Raw genomic sequence first — 18,183 nt, forward strand, 5'->3', positions numbered from 1 at the left:
TCTGTGTTTTTCCTTTACCTCGTACATATCTTTCCATTCCTCTTTGTAGTTCAAAAGAATCATTGTTTTCTTGAGGGAGCTGAAATGCTCTAAGTTCTCTTTCATTCTTCTACATCATCACCTTAAGAATCTAGATTGTAGAGATATCCTACTAATCTAGTAGTCTATGTTCTTTTAAAATTGTGATCATGCAACTTATAGCAATCTATGTTCTCCGGGAAAACATATGTCAATTTTTCTATCATTCGTCTGATCATAACATCATAGATTGCGAAAATATGCCATGAAAGGCAAAACATTCAACATTTCATCATAACCTGCTCTTCACATAAACATATTCATGAAGCATTTTAGAACATTAACATCTTTAAAATGTTGAAACTGCAGTTACCTTCTTTCCTTGATTGAGCACGATGCAATGGAGTGTTGAGCGGTGCCATATGAACCCGTGTAAGTCTAAAGAATCAAACTAGACTCGACTCTTTAGAATAAGGTTTCTAGGGCTAGAGCGAACGAACCGCTCTGATACCACTCTGTCACAGCCCACTATCCCAATGACGGGTTAACAGGGGTTATGACTTGGGGTGAACAATAAGAAATGGAAATGGACAATTACTTAACATTAAAGTATATGGAAATGTCACTCATAGATAAAATGCTAGGATCATATATGATTATTTGGATACTTATAAAACATACACATAAATGAGAACTGATTAAGGTGGGTTACCCAATAACACGTGTCACAATTTCATAACATAAAGTTATCCTAATCAAAGTGTTTTGCAGCGGAAAACGTGTGAGATATACATATGAAGATGTATACTCAAGGTTACATTTCTTGAAATGTCAAAGGAACACCCGCTCAACATCATTCCATTCCATCAACTGCTCAACCTGCACATTTAGAAATACATGCAGGGCTGAGTATAAAAATACTCAGTGGGCATAGCCGAAAATACATTCATGCATACATATATAAATTGAACTGCCATAACAGTAACACACAGGGGTTTTCTTAAATGACCTGCGCTTACTAAAATATTTCTTTCATTTTCATAAAGTCGATCGGCCGATCATTTTCCTTCATATGATCCATATCTGTTCCTTTCTATCATGCGCCGGGAAGGATGCCTCCTTACCACGGACGCCAAGACCGGTCGCAAGCGACTCGCGGTCTCCATGAGTGTACACGTTAACCCTAGCTAGCGACCTTTGTCTAGCATAGGATCCCAATTGGATTTCCTTTAAAGTTGGCGAACCAACACAGATAGGATACATATAAAAACATAAACATTTTGGCAGTCAATCATTTCATAAACATTTCATTTTCATAACATTTTCATTTTCATAAAGGGCATTAAACATATAAGCATTTCATAAGAACTGAATAAATAGTCAAAACATATCATGCATATATATTCGCATATGAGGCCTACGTCACGCAGGGGATCTCTATATACGTAATAATAAAATAATGCCCACCTGTATAGGCAAAGCCTGTCGTTTAACCTTATCTCTGAATCGGAATAGCAGTGCTAATCCTTCTGATGCTCGAAGCCTACAAGAAATCTATTATCAATAGGTCTCCTTGTATCTAATCTTAAGTCATGGTGTAGTGCTTAACATTCTATGATTCACTTAGCCGGGTTTTCAAAATTTAATAAATAAATACTTGAAAATATTTCTCTTGAGTTAAGAACACCAACAATATTCTTACTCAATTTTCTTAAATAATTGGATTTATAAATAAAACCAATTAAATCATAAATACTTTTATTGCATGATGCAAATGCATACTTAGCATATGGTAAGTAATTACTTAAAATATGCACATAATAATTATATAATATTATTATACAAATCATCTCATGCTTAATCGTATATGCACATAATAATAATAATAATATATTATTATTATGCAAATTATTCTTTAAATAAAAATTATTCAAACCTTGCTATAAGTCCAATTAATAAATAATGGGCAGCCCATTTAAAATAATTAAATCAAGGACCTTCCCCTTTTTCTTAAAAATTTTCGCAGCCCACTATAAAATGGGCAGCCCAAGTTAATTAAACAATAATAGGGCCATCTATTAAATAATTGAATTAAGGCCCAACATTTTCCTTAAAAAAAATCGGCCCAAGTGGTATTTAAATAAGGCCCATCTGTTTTAATAAAATAAAGGCCCAACTGAAAATTAAACAAAGAAAATCGGCCCACAACCAAGCCCAACACTCGGCCCAAATTCTCAAGCCCTACATCTCAAACTAAGCCCTAGCCCAACTCAAGCCCATATCTCCTCCCCCCTTTCTCATATCAGTCACGCACCTTCTCCCCTTTTCTCATATCACGCTGCTCGCCTCTCTCCCTCTCTCAGAATTCCTCCGGCCGCGTGCCACCACTCCCGGCGACGAGCGCCGCTCCGACTCTCCTCTCCCTCAACTGCTCTCCCTTCTCTCGCGCTAAAACGGACGCCCATCACTTCCCTCTCTCTCTCTCTCTGACAGTGGCCGAGCACAGCGGCACCTCCTCCCTCTCGATTCAGGTCGACAGCAGCGAGGACCGCCACTGACCGCCGCTGAGCCCTCCACCTCCATCGTTTCTCTCTCAAATCTCTCGCTTGTTCACAGATCCGACGGCCGTAGCAGCGGGAGCTAACCACCACCGTCCGCCGACTCCGACGCCTCACCTCTCTGTCTCCGGCAAACGACGACAACGCCGCCCCTGTCTCCCTCCGCTCAGACCAGCTCCGACCAGCCACCGCCCCACACAGGTAAACCCCCAAATCTCCCTTCTCTTCCTCTCAAAATACAGAATCTGAAAATCTAATTCCTCCTCTCTCTCTCTCTCGTTAGCAGGATGTCACAGCCCACTATCCCAATGACGGGTTAACCGGGGTTATGACTTGGGTGAACAATAAGAAATGGAAATTAAAAAGGGATTTACTAAATAACCAACATTAATAACAACAAACTAGTGGTATATATATATATATAACCACTTGGGTAATTAACAAATGAGTCAGCCATAACGACTAAACCCCAAATGAAAGTTAAACAAAATGAAGGAGTAATAAGTTCCACAATACGATAACAAATTCAGAGTGTTTGCAGCGGAAAAACGTGTGAGTTATGCATATGGAGATGCATACTCAAGGTTTCATTACATAAACATCAAAAGGGAAATCCGCTCAACACCAATCCATTCCATCGCCTGCTCAACCTGCACATTTAGAAATACATGCAGGGCTGAGTATAAAAATACTCAGTGACATAAGCCGAAAATACAACATGCATACATATATAAATTGAACTGCCATAACAGTAACACACAGGGGTTTTCAGAAATGACCTGCGCTTACTAAAACATTTCGTTCATTTTCATAAAGGTGGATGCATCCCATTTTCAGTCTATATGATCCATATCTGTCCTTTCTGTCACGCGCCGGGAAGGAGGCCTCCTTACCACGGACGCCAAGACCGGTCGCAAGCGACTCGCGGTCTCCATAAGTGTACACGTTAACCCTAGCTAGCGACCTTTGTCTAGCATAGGATCCCAATTGGATTTCCTTTAAAGTTGGCGAACCAACACAGATAGGATACATATAAAAACATAAACATTTTTGGCAGTCAATCATTTCATAAACATTTCATTTCATTTCATAAACATTTCATATCATTTCATAAAGAGCCATTTATCATTTGAACTTTTCATAAAACTGAAATTAACAGTTAAAACATATCATGCATATATATTCGTATATGAGGCCTACGTCACGCAGGGGATCTCTATATACGTAATAATAAAATAATGCCCACCTCAATTGTTCTTAAAGCTGGCGTGGAGTCGTTTCTTCTTCTGCTTCACTTTCTGTCGCACGGACCTTCATTGATGAAGAGTCGATAAGTTCGTGAAGAAATTGTCATAAGACAAAGTCTAATTCTACGTGCCTAAGGTATCTTTTAATGTTTTAGGGTTCTAGCATCCATATTAATCTCGTTTCATTCAATCAATAAAATGTAACCAATTATCATGTAACTATCATATAGGTTCGAACCCATTTGTTCGAACATCAACATGTACATAATCCATAACCTCCCCCTATACCCGTCATTTAGTCAAGTACTCCATCAATTAAGAACAAGCCATATATTATCACCCTGAAAATTATAAATCATGCTTTCCAATACTTCGCACATTTTCATCACTTAAATAAATAAATCATTTATAAACACATGCTTAGCAATTTAATATCTCAATTAAATCCCAAGCTCATTTGATAAAGTAAATCATATACTTAATCATTCTATAACACAATTCCACATTTTTTTTTATCATGTAAATAAATAAGAAATTCCATTATTCATTTATAAATAATAAAACATTTTAAAATCCATTGATATGAAATAAAACATTTTAACCATAAAAAAAAAATCCATACTCGTAAGCTTTGAAAATAATTTTATCATATAATAAATGGGGCTTAATCCCAAAATATTTGCTTTAAAGTCCATTAATAATTTAAATAATAGAATGGACTTCATTTAGAATAAATAATCCCAACTTCCAATATTAAAATTTAAATCAAGAGATTTAAATTCACTAAGTAATTTAGTGAAAATTTAAACATTTTTTTTTTTAAGAAATAAGGCCAAAATTCGTAGGCCTATATTTAAAACAATAGCCCAAGCATTTAAATAAAATTAGCCTTCACAACTAAAATAAAAACCCATCAATTTTAAAACAAAAAGAGCCCAGCAGAAGTAAAATAAAATCGGCCCAAACAAATTAAAACATGAGCCCAAATTAATAAAAATCGGCCCACTCACTCTTTTTTTTTTAAAAATTTTCGGCCCACTCTAAACCTAACCCTAATACATACTCCAACATATACCACACACACAAAACACATAACACACGCACACCTTTCTCACTCTCTCCCTCTCGGTCTGCCTCTCTCGTCTCTCTCACTCTCACTCGGCTGAGGTCGGCGCCGCCTCCGGCGCGCCGCCTCGCCGTCGCCTCGTCCCCTCTCTTTTCATTTCCTCGGTCTCCTCTTCCCACTCTCTCGCTGGTACAGTCGCCTCCGCCTCCACCATGGCAGAACACGGCTCTCGCCGGTTGCCATCGTTTCTCGGCCGTCCTCGGCCTTAAGGTAGGTCGACAGAGACCATTCCGCCGCTGCATGTGCCTTCTCCGGCCGTTGTGAAAAGCCGAGCGTCGCCGCGCCGCTTCCCCCGTTCTCCGCCGTCTCCGCCATGGCCGGAATCGTGGTGGATGGCCGAGCCTTGCCTCGCCGTGAAGGTAGGCTCCAGATCTGAGCTCCCTTTTCCTCTCCTTTCTATTTTAAAAAAAAAACAGATCTGAACTCCTCCCTTTTCTCCTCTTTTCCGGCCGAACAGAACCGCCGTTCGTGTCGCTGCGCCGCTGCTTCCGCCGCGTCGCCGGAAAAGATAAGTCTCTCCCCCTTTTCTCTCTTTTATTTTTTTTTTATTTTAAACTGAAATCCTAACCAATTCTCTCTCTACCCTCTTCTCTCCCATTTTGGCAGGACAAGGAAAAGGCGGCTCGGCGGCACCGTTGCCGTCGCCGGCCCTGAGCAGCCGCCGGCTGTCTCACTCCCTCCCCTGACTCGGACACACAAGGACGGGAGACTCATCCCCCCAAATTCCAGTCACACGCACAAAAGCAAAATTAGGGTTTTATTAATCTGTTCTTTCAATCATTCATTTCCTTTTTATTAAAACTGATTGTACATGTAATAGATTAGAGACTATAGTAAAATGTGTGCGTGTGTATTATTCTGTTGGTGGTTCTCTGATGGTGATAAGCTGATGTAATTGAAACAATAATAGTCTAAAAGAAGTGGTAATGGATGCGTGTGTTCGATCTGTTTTCATTTGAATCATAGTTTTGTAATTTAACAAATGAATGTATGGAGAAAGTAAAGTAGGAGGTAACCTTGATAATTTTCTGAACTCACAAAGTTTGATCTGCGAATCAACAATTTAACAATGAATTTGGATCTGAATCTGCTTGATTACTGGAATTTGGAAACATAAACATAGTTAAAATGGAGGGTTGTATCCCCAAGGAAGAAGAAGAGAATTGGTTGGAACACTTACCTCTGCACTTTAAACTTTGTTGGGTGTGTTGAAAAGAGAAGGAAAGAGCGGATGAACTAATAGAAGGAAACTTAGCTTTTAAAACTTGGCTTTTGTCTAATTGAAATGGCAGAGGATTGATGATAAGATTTTGATTAAATAAAAGCTAATTGCATGTTGAGATGTTAAAGGTGTAGAAGATGGCTGGCAAAAGAAGGTGTAAAGAGTGTTTAGTGGAATGATGAGTGTGTGGAATAATGAGTGTTTAGTGGAATGATGAGTGTTTAGTGGGATGGTTGGCATATGATGAGTGTTTCCAACACCATCAATTTATTTAAGAGTAAGATGGATGTGGAAATGTGTAGGTGCTAGATGAATGTGATGAATAAAATCCTTATTCTGTATTTGTAATACTAATTTCGGGTTCTCATATAACGAAGCTTCGTCATAACTCTCTATAAATTACATATTTTATAACTTGTTTTATAAGTCGAAAATTAATTACGACTTCAAGTAAATAATAGAAATACTATTTCTATCGTATATAAATTAAATAACATGACTTTGCTAAGTCAGTTATAATCCGAAATAATAATTATTGACTACTCAATAATCCTTTAAATCTCAAACGGATTCAAATAATAATAAGAATTTAGCACATCAAAACACATATATAACAATTAAATCATATCAGATAAATCAAATCAGTTTTATTATTAATGGATGCCGAACCCTAATTATTAAGTCTTTAATCAGTGATTAAAAACTGGGATATGACACAGGAAGAGGAAAAAGGCGGTGCCTTTGCCGCCGTAGCGTCGCCGGCGTCGAGCAGCCACCGGGCTAAAACTCACCTCCCTCTCGACTCATCACACAAGGACATGAGACAAAAATTTCAAAGCTTCAAAATGAAATCTTTTCTCTTTTCTTTTCAATGAATCATGCTTTCATGTAAAAACAGTAAAAGTGTGGAGTATTACAGAAAATAGAATGATTATGCTTTGGTGTGTGTGATTTCTTGAATGCAAGAGGCTAAATGTTTTCGTTGCTGAGATTTGTGTGTTTGTGAAAATAAATGGAGATGCTTTACCCAATACTGCAAAGTATTATAATTTGAAGAGAATGAAACCTTGTGATAATTGTGTTGAGGAGGAGCTCACTGAATCTGGGTTTGTGTGGTCCGAAAATGTGCAGCTGTTTAAGGCTCTGAAATTCTAGTTCGTTCCCCTTTCTTTTGGAAGAGAGAACTTCGTGAATTGAGAAGTAATGAAAATTGGGCTGCACTATAGTCTTTTGGCAGAAGAACATGGCAGACAAGCTTTACTCAAAAGCTATAAAGTGTAGACCTTTGAGGATTATAGGGAGTGGGTGGAAAGGAAATTTGACAGGTATAGGGTAGTTGGTTGGAAAAGAAATTGGGCAACTGGAAGGCCGGGAGATTCGCCGCGCCGCTGCTTCGATCCGCCACCGCCGCGGAACCGGTGAGCGGCGCCGCTGCTGCTGTGCGATTTTCGGCGAGCAGGGGAGGGTCCGCTGTTGCTGCTATCTCCGGGGTCGAAGGTTCGAGCCACGCCATGCTGCCGCTGCTGCCGTTTTGGCTTCGATCGGGCAGCATGAGTTCGTCCTCACCGATTTCCTAGGGCCCGACTGGACAGAGCAGTCAGCCCTTCTCCTATAAGCTAAGTTCCACTTTCCTCTTCTTTTCTAGTTTCTAGTAGTTGTTAAGGATGGAGGTTCTTAAGTTGGTTGTTCTATAGTGCAGTAGGATGTAAAGCATAAATCTTTCTATGGTTATACATATTATGCCCATTTGATACAGTGGTGAAATGTGATTATGCCTCTGATATGAATGCGAACTGAATGGTTATTTGATATAGCAAAATACCTCGCTTGTGTTCAACTGATTGGTTGTTGCTGGAGTTGAGTGAAGTGTGAAATAACTGAAATGAACGATGGTTCTCCTTTAATGCAGGTGAACTAATCAAAGGGAATGAAGTTATTGAAGCCAAGTCTTACCTTGAGAACTTGGCTGAACGAACTGGAGGCTTCTATGCCCTTTGGAGAGAGTTCTTGGTGGCAGCAAAGTGATAGAAAATGTGGTGTTGTTTGGCTGATGATTTAAAAGATGGAGTTGTTGGCTGATACTACAAGGAAGTCAAAATGTGTCTGCCTCTTTAGAGAAGGTGTAGTCATAGGTTGCGGCTGAGGTGGTTGGATGTGGTATGCACGCTTGAGTGTGCTTAGTCAAAAGGTGCAAAATAGGCGGTGGAGCAGGAGGAAAGAGTGCAGTGGTGACTGCCTTTGCAGCCCACTTTTCCTTTTCCCTTTTCTTATTCTGTTATTTCCTTTTGGTACTTAGTGTTGGTGTAATTTAGAAGATAGAAATGGAGGTTGATTGTGGTGAATAAATGAGATATATTCGTATATCTCGGTGCTTTTGTAATTGTAATATGAATCACGTGCTCGTATCTGCTTTGATACTGTCTAACTTTTTAAATAAATCATGTGTTTCGACATATGATTTCCCGCCTTGCTAGAATTGACAGGTTGTAAAATGAATCTAAATTAAATCCGTAGATTTAATTCATTCGCTGTTCTGATGTCTAAATTAAATCCGCAGATTTAATTAACTCATGAGTCGGAAATAATCCACAACTTAAGTAATTATAAATAATATAATCGATAGTCTCATCTCGCTCAATAAATAACATGACTTCGCTAAGCCAGTTATAACTTTTGAAAAACATCACTGACTGCTTCAATAATATAAATTCAGGATCATAAGCTGAATTCATATCCGGATAATAATCGGTTCCATTCACTGATGAAAAATAATAAACACAAAATACTGGATTTAATATATATAAAAGAGCGGGTCACTACACATTCGAAACTCATGTGCTGCATCGACTCCAAGGTATGTGTTTTAATTGTTTAAGTATATGGCCGTTATGATGTTTTACATGACTTTTTTTTTATGATGCCTTTATGTTCTAGTACTATTATGTTTAGCTTCGTTAGAAATAGTTGAAATTGTGAAATTGTTAGATGGCACGGACACGTCAAACTCCCACTAGAGCTCAAGTTACCCTACAAGCACGAATGGAGAAATTGCGCGAAGAATATGAAAGATTAAGTGAACGTTGTGAATTCTTGCGTGTACAATGCGAGAGATACGAAGGGATTAGGAGGCTGCAATCGGTGTACGACTGCCATACATGGAGTAGCGACTACGGGTTCGTAGAACACGTGCAAAGGATGAGCAATCTCTTTCACGAATTGAACGAACTAGGAGTCTTTATAGGGGATTTTTATGCGACCAAACATCTCATGAGCAAAGTGCCTGCACCGCTACGACTCATTGCCCAAGAAGTGTACGATATGGTTACGTCGTTAGAATCTTATGATTCATTTGTTCGAAATTTACTTGATCATTGGTGTTTTTGGGCCGATGGACTTAAAAGAAAAGATGAGATAATTAGCGAGGAAGATCCCGAAGAGGAACCCCAAAGCAATAAGGAAGAGGGACCACAAAGGAAGAAGACAAGGAGGGATGAGAGCGATGGTGATGAGGATAACGACGAATGATGAAGTTACCTCACCATAGAACTAGATTATATGGCTCAAGAATCGTGACTAGAATTTCGAGGACGGAATTATTTTAAGTGGGGTAGGTTGTAACACCCCGATAACTTAGATTTATTTTATAAGTTTAATTAACGGTATTTTCTTGTATAGCTTATTATTATTATTATTATTATTATTATTATTATTATTATTATTATTATTAATGATTCCTATTAGAATTAGAACTCCTTTTATCATCTTTATTCTTTATCTTAGTAGGAGATATACATAGAAAATAATTTTTTATATTTATCAAAAGCTCTTTAGAAACTAGTATAAATATGGGATCTATTTTCAAACCCTAAAACAGACGGACACACTAATTATAATTAGGGTTTTAGAGAGCAGAGAGGGCCAGAAACGTGTAGGCAGTTTCTCCCTTGGGACTTTCATAGAACGTTGTCCATCCAACGGTGAAAGCTGAGCGGGATACAGTTCAGAAGATCTGAGCTGGAGTAAGATTTTCGCAGGAAATCAAGTTCTGGCAGTTTCGGGAGAACGGCCATAACTTCCTCCACAGAACTCCGATTCAAGCGAAACAGACGGCCACAGAAAGCTCTCTCGAAGACGAAGAAGTCGTATTTATGGGCAAAATACGATTTGAGGACGTTTGAGGCTTCAAACGAAGGCTTGAAGCTGACTGGTCTGTTCAGCTGCGATTTTGACGAATTCTTCTGAATTCTTCAGGTGCGGCGCTATTAAGACCTTCATTCTGGATTTTAGTTAATTGCCTTCGACTTTAAGGTGAGGGATTTTACGCTTATTCATATGGTTATATATGTTTTTATTATCACGTTTGATTACTTGTTTACGTGCATCTTATGACTATGTTGTTATGTGTGATCATGGGACCTAAGCGATTGATCTATGTTATGTGTGATCATGGGACCTAAACCATTGATCTATGTTATGTGTGATCATGGGACCTAAGCCATTGATCTATGCTATGTGCGATCATGGGACCTAAGCCATTGATCTATGTTGATAAGTTGATCATGAGACCTAATCCATTGATCTATGTATGTGTTTGGTCATGGGACTTAAGCCATCGACTCAAACTATGATTATGTTTGTCAAGGGGCTCCGGTCTCTTGGCGTATGTTTGCAAGTATGATAATGTGATTTAATTATATATGTGACATATATGAATATTTTGTTATGTTCCTCACTGAGTATATTTTCAATATGCTCACCCCTTATCTTCTCAGTTTTGCAGTTCTGGAGTCGAGGTGGCCATGGAAGTCGAGAATGACTAGAGATTTAGTATTTCCATAGAAATTTAAGTTGAAACATGTTACTTTTTAGTTTATCATTTTATTTCATGTTACTACTTTAGTTTTGACAAGTTGATTTTAAATTGGTTTAAACTTTTATAATTCAAGAAATTTTATTTTTATCTATTAGTTTTCAAAGATTTAAATTAAAAAGTTTATGAAAAATCGGGGTGTTACATTTGTCGTTGTCTCTTCGTAGATGGCGGAGTGGAAGAATATTATCGTAAATTATGGAGGATATTGGAATGATAATCTTTATAATGGTGGCAGTGCTACCTTTTGCTATGTTCGAGCTGATAATATAAATATTCTAGAGTTGCGGCAAAGTATTAATTATTATTTGGTTGTAAACTCCTTGAATCCAAACTATGATCTTTATTATTTCTCAGGAACTCGCAGTGGTCGGCTGATTCGTTCCTTGTTAATTAATGATGATCAACTTCGGGTGTTATGCACCAATGAGGTCGAGCCACAAGTTTTTGTGACTGACAATGGAAGGAATTATCCGTCGCAGCGTGATGTATACCGACCTTCCATGGATATACCTAGTGCATCCACTTATGAGCAGAATCCATCGCATGTTTCGTTGGATGAGTCCATTGCACATCACATGGCAGGATTTGATTGGTTTGCAGATTCAACGCCTAATTCCACCCGGAATTATGCGTCAGGAGGAGCATCTGGTGTCGATGACATTGATGATGAGGAGTACATCCCATCAACAGATGAGGATGAGGATGTACATGAGGAGGAGGAAGAAGAAGAAGCTGATGAGCGGGCCTCTGTTCGAGTTGATTATGGCACGTTTGCTGAGCATATTGCGTGGATTTGCCGAGAGGGGGAAATTGGCGAGCTGATGGCTATGATAATGCAAACAAACCCACGAGGTCTAGCTGAAGATTTAGGACCACAAGCGGCGCAGGAGATGAGCAATTGGTTGGTTCCTGTTATTCCTGAAGATTTTTCAGAGAACCTTTTTGCCGGTAAACTTGATGAAATACCAGATCCGACTGATCTAAGCGAAGGTTCTATATTTGAAAGCAAAGAACACCTAAAAATAGCTGTTGGGTTGTGGCATTTGGAACGTCGAGCAGAATTTATCATTCCTCGATCTGACTTGGATAGGATTATCTTTAAATGTAAATATCACAAGTGGTGTCCATTTCAGGTACGAGCCACTCAACAGGGATCTTTTTGGTTTATTCGCAAGTTTGGTCCTGCTCATACTTGCATTGGTGATATGGTGAATACTTGTGTGTGAAAGAACCTATCTCCTATTCAAATAAAAAATAATGGACATAAACAAATACTCAATTTGTTAAATTAAAATTATATTTTTACCTCGCCCATGTAATCCACACATGCTCTAATATGATCCATCGGGTTTGAGAAATGAGGCAGCTGGCCATCAGTGCCCAAAAATGAACAATTACCAAACTCAAACTGAGAGAACTGTGGAACATAAGGCGATTGTTCCACAGTATCATCCTGACGAACTTGAAGTCCAGCTGCATCCTCGTCACATATTGCCTCATCCTCAACGCGTATCTCTGCATCCTCGTCGCGTACGTCATCTACCGGTCTTGCCTCGGGAGCCGGGGTGGGTCGAGGGACAGGGGAACATACATCTGTGGCGCGGGCACTCTTACAACTCATCAAACCCTTCCACTCGTCCAAAAACCACTTCAATGTTCCCTTCACCCGTTCATGCAAAGCATCGCTGTGTCGTTGCATTCTCGCCTCATTTGCCGCATCAATCCTCCTGACAGCATTATCTATGTACTCGCGGTCTACACGGCGGTTTGCTTGCTCACCGTGCTTTTCCCTAGCTTTTCCACGAGAACCATCGCGGGACGATGAACCCCGCACCCGTCTATCAGTCCCTGTCCAGGGGATATCTTCCACACCAATAGGTGTATCATGTAGAGCCGATACTTCATGTGTTTCAATTGGGGCATCAAACAACAAATCAGGCGTTTCTTCATGCCGTGCCCTATGGATATCATTCAAAGAGCCGGATGGATGAGGCTCTTCCTCCTGGTTATCATCTTCTTCACCCGGTCGACCCAAATCAAATCCAAGTGTAGATAAGTAGTACATGGTCGTCAGTTCAAATTCATCTGGTTGAAGCTCCAATATTTGTTGCTCCTAAAAATAAATAAAATAAAAAGATCAGTGTAACATTTTATCAAAATGACATGCTAAACACATTAATTATCAAAAGATTAGTATAACATTAAAACTAAAACACCAAAAATAACAAAATCCAAATACCTCTTTCTCGAAGAATGGGTGTAACTCCTTTGTAGAAGGTCGACTCCGCAACTTCCACTTTAAGCATCGGGGGTGCGCAAACTCCGCCACACATTTACCGACAACCTGCCCTAAGTCGGGCATTACCTCAAGCGACCACACATGCAATGCCCACACAGGTCCATAAAATTTATACTGTTTCTTAGATGTGAAAATTTTACTGGCATGATGACATAACAAATTATAACTATACGCCCCCCACGGAAATCGGTTAAATGCATCGAGATCATACACTAATGCCCAAACCCAATGCTCAACAGTTTTATCAGTCTAATAGCCTACGAGAAGTCCATATAAGACTATAATATAGGCAATCTTCAAGTGCAAACTCCCATCCTCATCATTAATCTTAAAATTTTCAAAAAGATCAACGAGAAACGACACTTTCACATGAGACTGACCACCACTAAATCTTCTAAACACTTCCACTTCATCCAAATTATGATTACGTGACATATCATAATTAAAATCACCAAATTGAAGACCGGTCACTAAAGCATAATCCCTCCTCGATAAATAAACCTTAGTATTATTCAATTTAAAACAGAGATCATTATTATATGATTTTATTTGGCGGGATACCACATGATGCACGGCCATTGCACATTTCGGACCAGGATTCCAATCCAAAAAATGTCCAAAACAACCCCCTATAAATCAATCTAATAACTGTTGACCACCTTTTTCCTTCAAAACAGATTTTACCTTGCTAAGATACTTTATTTTATAATATGTGCCAACGTCCCACGTTGAATTAATTATGTCCGGTCTCAACAAAACAGGAGGACCCTGTAACAACAGGTAAATAATTATTAAAATTCAACCAAAACAATGCAAATATCAAACAATGAGTCCAACTATGCGCATGTAATTTGCATACTATGAGTCCATCTATGCGCAAATTATATACTACTTTGCGCACAAAATCTTTTAGCGCATACTAACAATTCCAAAATATATTTCCTTTCACAATAAACAAACAAATATAGGCGTAACACTAAATTGATAACAATAGGGGCCAAGAATTAGGGCAACTTTCAAAATTTCGAAAGAATAATACCAAATTAGGGGGGCAAAATTTTTTCATTTAGGGCGAGCGAAAAACCTCTTAAATCAGGTAACAACACCAAAGCAAAAAAATTGGAATTTCAATCTTAAATAATCGAAGTTACATAAGAAAATAAATTGAGAACCAACAAACATATACTCCAAACAAAATAGGATAAATATTAAAAAAATTGCAGAAAAAAATAACAATATGCATCAAAACCAAACCTCATCCGGTTGGTCCATCTTCTCCGGCGCCGACCAATTTACGGTGAAAATAAATGAAGCTTCGGTCGAGAGAGGGAGAGGGAGAATTTCCGCAGAGAGAGAGAGATTTGTTCCGCAGAGAGAGAACTGGGGTGGGGCGCATCAATTTTTTTTTTAAAAAGGGTTGGACAGAGAGAGAGATTTGTTCCGCAGAGAGAGAATTGGGGAGGGGCGCATAGAGAGATTTGTTCCGCAGAGAGAGAGAGAGAGAATTTCCGCATAGGTAGAATTGGGGAGGGGCGCATAATTGGAGAGAATTGGTTGGACATAATAAAGACAATTCTACCAACTTATTTCTAAACCCAATAAATTTGGTCATAAATTTCCTACCTGACACGCATGATACTCCCTGCCACTTCAGTGTACCTTTTATTATTGTTTAAGGGGAATGGATATGAGGAGAATTAGTTTGAAAAAGTGGATAGTTTTGAAATGTAGGTTGAGACAGTTGGGTACTATCAGCTATTCTCACTTTAATGAATCAAGTACTATATCGCGCTTGGGGCTTGGCCCATCTCTAATTTTACTCTAATTAGGCACCATAAAGTTAGGAATCAAATAGAGCCTAAAAATTTCTAAGTATAAATAGATTCTTAATATTGTAATTTGGTGGCATGTACAAATACAATTGAGATGGCCTCCAGCACGGGAGTCTGTACCGTGTTGTTCGGAGCTTTTTGTGTTGACCCAACCCGCTCCATTCCATCATACCAGTGGCTGATCTATATAGGCCCAAAATTTTGTCCTATATATATATAATAGGGGAGAGTTCAATGGAGACCACTCCCCTATATAGAGAATGAAGACCAAATCTGGTTCCTTGATCTAACTTAATCTAATGGTGGTAATTTAATTGATTAAATTTATTAATTTTAATTTATTTTATAATCAAAAGGTTAAGCATGTCATTTTCTATTTAACCCTAATCTCACTCACTCTCTCTCATTCACGCTCTCTCTCTATCTCTCTCTCTCAATCACTCTCCCCCCTCTCCCGCCGCCTCCCCCAATCCCCTGTTGCTCCGCCGCCTCCCCATCTCTGCTGCTCCGCCGCTTCTGCTCCGCTGCCATCCCTCCCCTCCATTCTCCCTTCCACCGCCTTTCTCCCCTATCGCCTCCATCTCCTCCTCCTTCTGCTGCTCCGTCGGCGTCGCAGGCGGAGGATTCTCGAGGCTGTGCTGCCCCGGCGTCGTCAGGGTGAAGCCGATGAAGACGACAATGGTAGAACGCTCGTGGTGGCGACCGCCGCACCGCGCCGTCGCCGGATTTGCAGATCTGCATATCGTCAATGAAGTGTTCGTAGAAAATATCAATGAACATTCTGATGTTCGTTAATATGTTCGTAGAAAACCAATGAACATACTGATGTTCGTCGATATGTTCGTAGAAAAACCAATGAACATACTGATATTCGTCGATATGTTCGTAGAAAAACTAATGAACATACTGATGTTCGTCGAAATGTTCGTAGGAAAACAATGAACATACTAATGTTCATCTATTATGTTCATTGACGGATTAGGTCCCAGAATGGAAAAAGATGAATTTTCGGGATTTGTTCAATGGGATCCCATATTTCAGTAGATTTGAGTGGACGTTTTTGCCCTTTCTGGATTAAATAAATGTAATTAACCATTATTGAATTACATGAAAAATCAAATCATGAAATAATCTGGATCATTGATTGGATTGAGATGAATGGCCTTGATTTGGTCTTCATTCTCTATATAAGAAATGGTCTCCATTGAATGCGACACTATATATATATATATATATATATATTAAATCTATTTAGCCTAATATTTATATGTAGTTCAATTTTAGCCCAATCCAATTTTTAAAAATAAAAATAAAAAATCTTTCAACATAAAAATAAAAATTAATTTATTCTTGTAGAAGATAGATTATTTTTTAAAATATATATATATTGATGTAGTTTTTGTATACTTTCAACTATAATGGTACAATTTGCAGGGATAGCATTAGTATATGTTATTGAATCAATAGAAAGAGAATAATTATTTATTATAGTCAGTGATCGCATTATAATCCTAAATCCATTAAAATTCTACCTACACATAAATGAATTGTACAGATTGCCTGAAAATTTTGACTTGGGGGCTACCGCCCCCGAACCCCTGTTCCCCCTCCCCCCCCCGCATCGACAAATCATGGATCCACCCTTGCATCATATTATATCTAATGACATTTTCGTTAATAAAAATGATACATTTATCAATAATAAATGAAATCATACACATAAAATATGATATAACATTATATTTTTTTAATAACGATACTTTTTTGAAATGTAAGTGATACTTTGCAAATGATATTTTTTATAAACGAAAATTAAACTTTTTATTTTTATATATTGTTAGTAAAAATGACATTTGTTATTAATAAAAATATCACTATGATAATATAACTAGATCGAATAAAGTCAAATGTGTGAACAGGACAATTTAATAGGATAGTTTAAAATGTCCTATTAGAGTGTGTGTAAACGTTTGCATGGTGCGGACTCCCGCACATGAGATTTCGTCAAAATAATTTTTTACTTTGGGAATCATAATATTTCAGTTAGATCTGTCTAATTGGTCAATTTGGTCCTATTCAACATAACTTGTCCGTGTTTGAAATTTTCTAGATCAAATTAGCTGATCAGAGGTGAAGCTATCATTTAAAAAAATGCCATATAACAGTCAATGCTGCAGAGTTCAAGTGGTAAAGTTGGGACACCCAAAGACTCTCATTGTTAGAGGTCTTGAGTTCAATCCCGCTTGCGTGTGAAAATAAGTATAGACAATTCAATTCTTTATTTTATTTTTTTGTATACGGGTGCATTATTTTTTATGGAGAAGAGTGAAATACATATATTTTTTCCCTTTTTCCACTCTTTTCACACATTCTTTTTGTTGGAAAAAATTTTGTTGGACCGCCTTTTTCCCACCTTTTCACTCCAATTCATGATAATATGTGTGATGATATTTTTCCATATTGTATATTTTTATGATCTTTCAATTTTACCATCAAAATTTATATACAAATTAACTCATCTTTATATATTTCTCCTTCTCTCTCTCTCTCTCTCGCCATTTTCTCTCTTTATCTTTTCTCTCTCTTCATAGTATTTTCATGCAATATTTTTCCACCAAAAGAACATGGAATAAAAAGAGTGAGAACCACTAACATGTGATAAAATATTCTCTTCTTTTCTTTTTTCTTCTTTTTCCATGATAAACTGTAATACCCGTGCTTTTGATGACGTGTTTAATTGCTTGAGTTTGAGTAATTAGGGTTTAGATCCCTTGTTTGATTTACTTTGTAAACAGATGAGGAGTTATATGAAGTTTTCTTATTATTTTTAAGATGTTGAGATGTTCTTTCGATGATGTAAGAATGATGTGAGATTTTATATTCGTATTTGAGTTTGAGTATTTGAATAATTCGAGATAATTATTTGAATGAGAACGGTGAACTCGGAAGTGAGATCTGAGTCCGTTAAGACGTTTTTGAAAATTTTGACTTTTTGACGATGAATAGTA

At 38.0% G+C, this 18,183-nt stretch overlaps 1 protein-coding gene and 3 long non-coding RNA genes across 6 annotated transcripts; 1 reads left to right on the forward strand and 3 right to left on the reverse strand.

The window, feature by feature from the left end:
* Window positions 1-599: 599 nt before the first annotated feature.
* On the reverse strand, window positions 600-6,539 carry LOC131018021 (uncharacterized). Its single transcript, XR_009099987.1, has 3 exons — window positions 6,130-6,539; window positions 5,966-6,047; window positions 600-1,561 (listed from the first exon to the last, which is right to left on the reverse strand). It is a non-coding gene; the product is annotated as an uncharacterized LOC131018021 (long non-coding RNA).
* On the reverse strand, window positions 2,946-4,089 carry LOC131018067 (uncharacterized). The gene is made up of 2 exons (XR_009100011.1): window positions 3,823-4,089; window positions 2,946-3,226 (listed from the first exon to the last, which is right to left on the reverse strand). It is a non-coding gene; the product is annotated as an uncharacterized LOC131018067 (long non-coding RNA).
* Window positions 5,169-5,903, forward strand: LOC131018027 (uncharacterized). The gene is made up of 2 exons (XR_009099992.1): window positions 5,169-5,308; window positions 5,407-5,903. It is a non-coding gene; the product is annotated as an uncharacterized LOC131018027 (long non-coding RNA).
* Window positions 6,540-12,323: 5,784 nt separating the features above from the next.
* On the reverse strand, window positions 12,324-14,785 carry LOC131017922 (uncharacterized). 3 transcript variants are annotated; one of them, XM_057946672.1, is made up of 4 exons: window positions 14,598-14,785; window positions 14,028-14,111; window positions 13,284-13,482; window positions 12,324-13,157 (listed from the first exon to the last, which is right to left on the reverse strand). In XM_057946672.1, the coding sequence occupies exons 3-4, from the start codon at window positions 13,404-13,406 to the stop codon at window positions 12,339-12,341; spliced, it is 942 nt and encodes a 313-aa protein (XP_057802655.1). In that variant the 5' UTR covers window positions 13,407-13,482; window positions 14,028-14,111; window positions 14,598-14,785; the 3' UTR covers window positions 12,324-12,338. The 3 variants fall into 3 exon arrangements, with proteins under 3 accessions (XP_057802655.1, XP_057802663.1, XP_057802647.1); XM_057946680.1 differs by lacking the exon at window positions 13,284-13,482; XM_057946664.1 differs by having other exon boundaries at window positions 13,284-14,111.
* Window positions 14,786-18,183: the final 3,398 nt, after the last annotated feature.

This window comes from Salvia miltiorrhiza, chromosome 1, assembly GCF_028751815.1.
Source record: "Salvia miltiorrhiza cultivar Shanhuang (shh) chromosome 1, IMPLAD_Smil_shh, whole genome shotgun sequence".
Lineage (NCBI taxonomy): Eukaryota > Viridiplantae > Streptophyta > Magnoliopsida > Lamiales > Lamiaceae > Salvia > Salvia miltiorrhiza.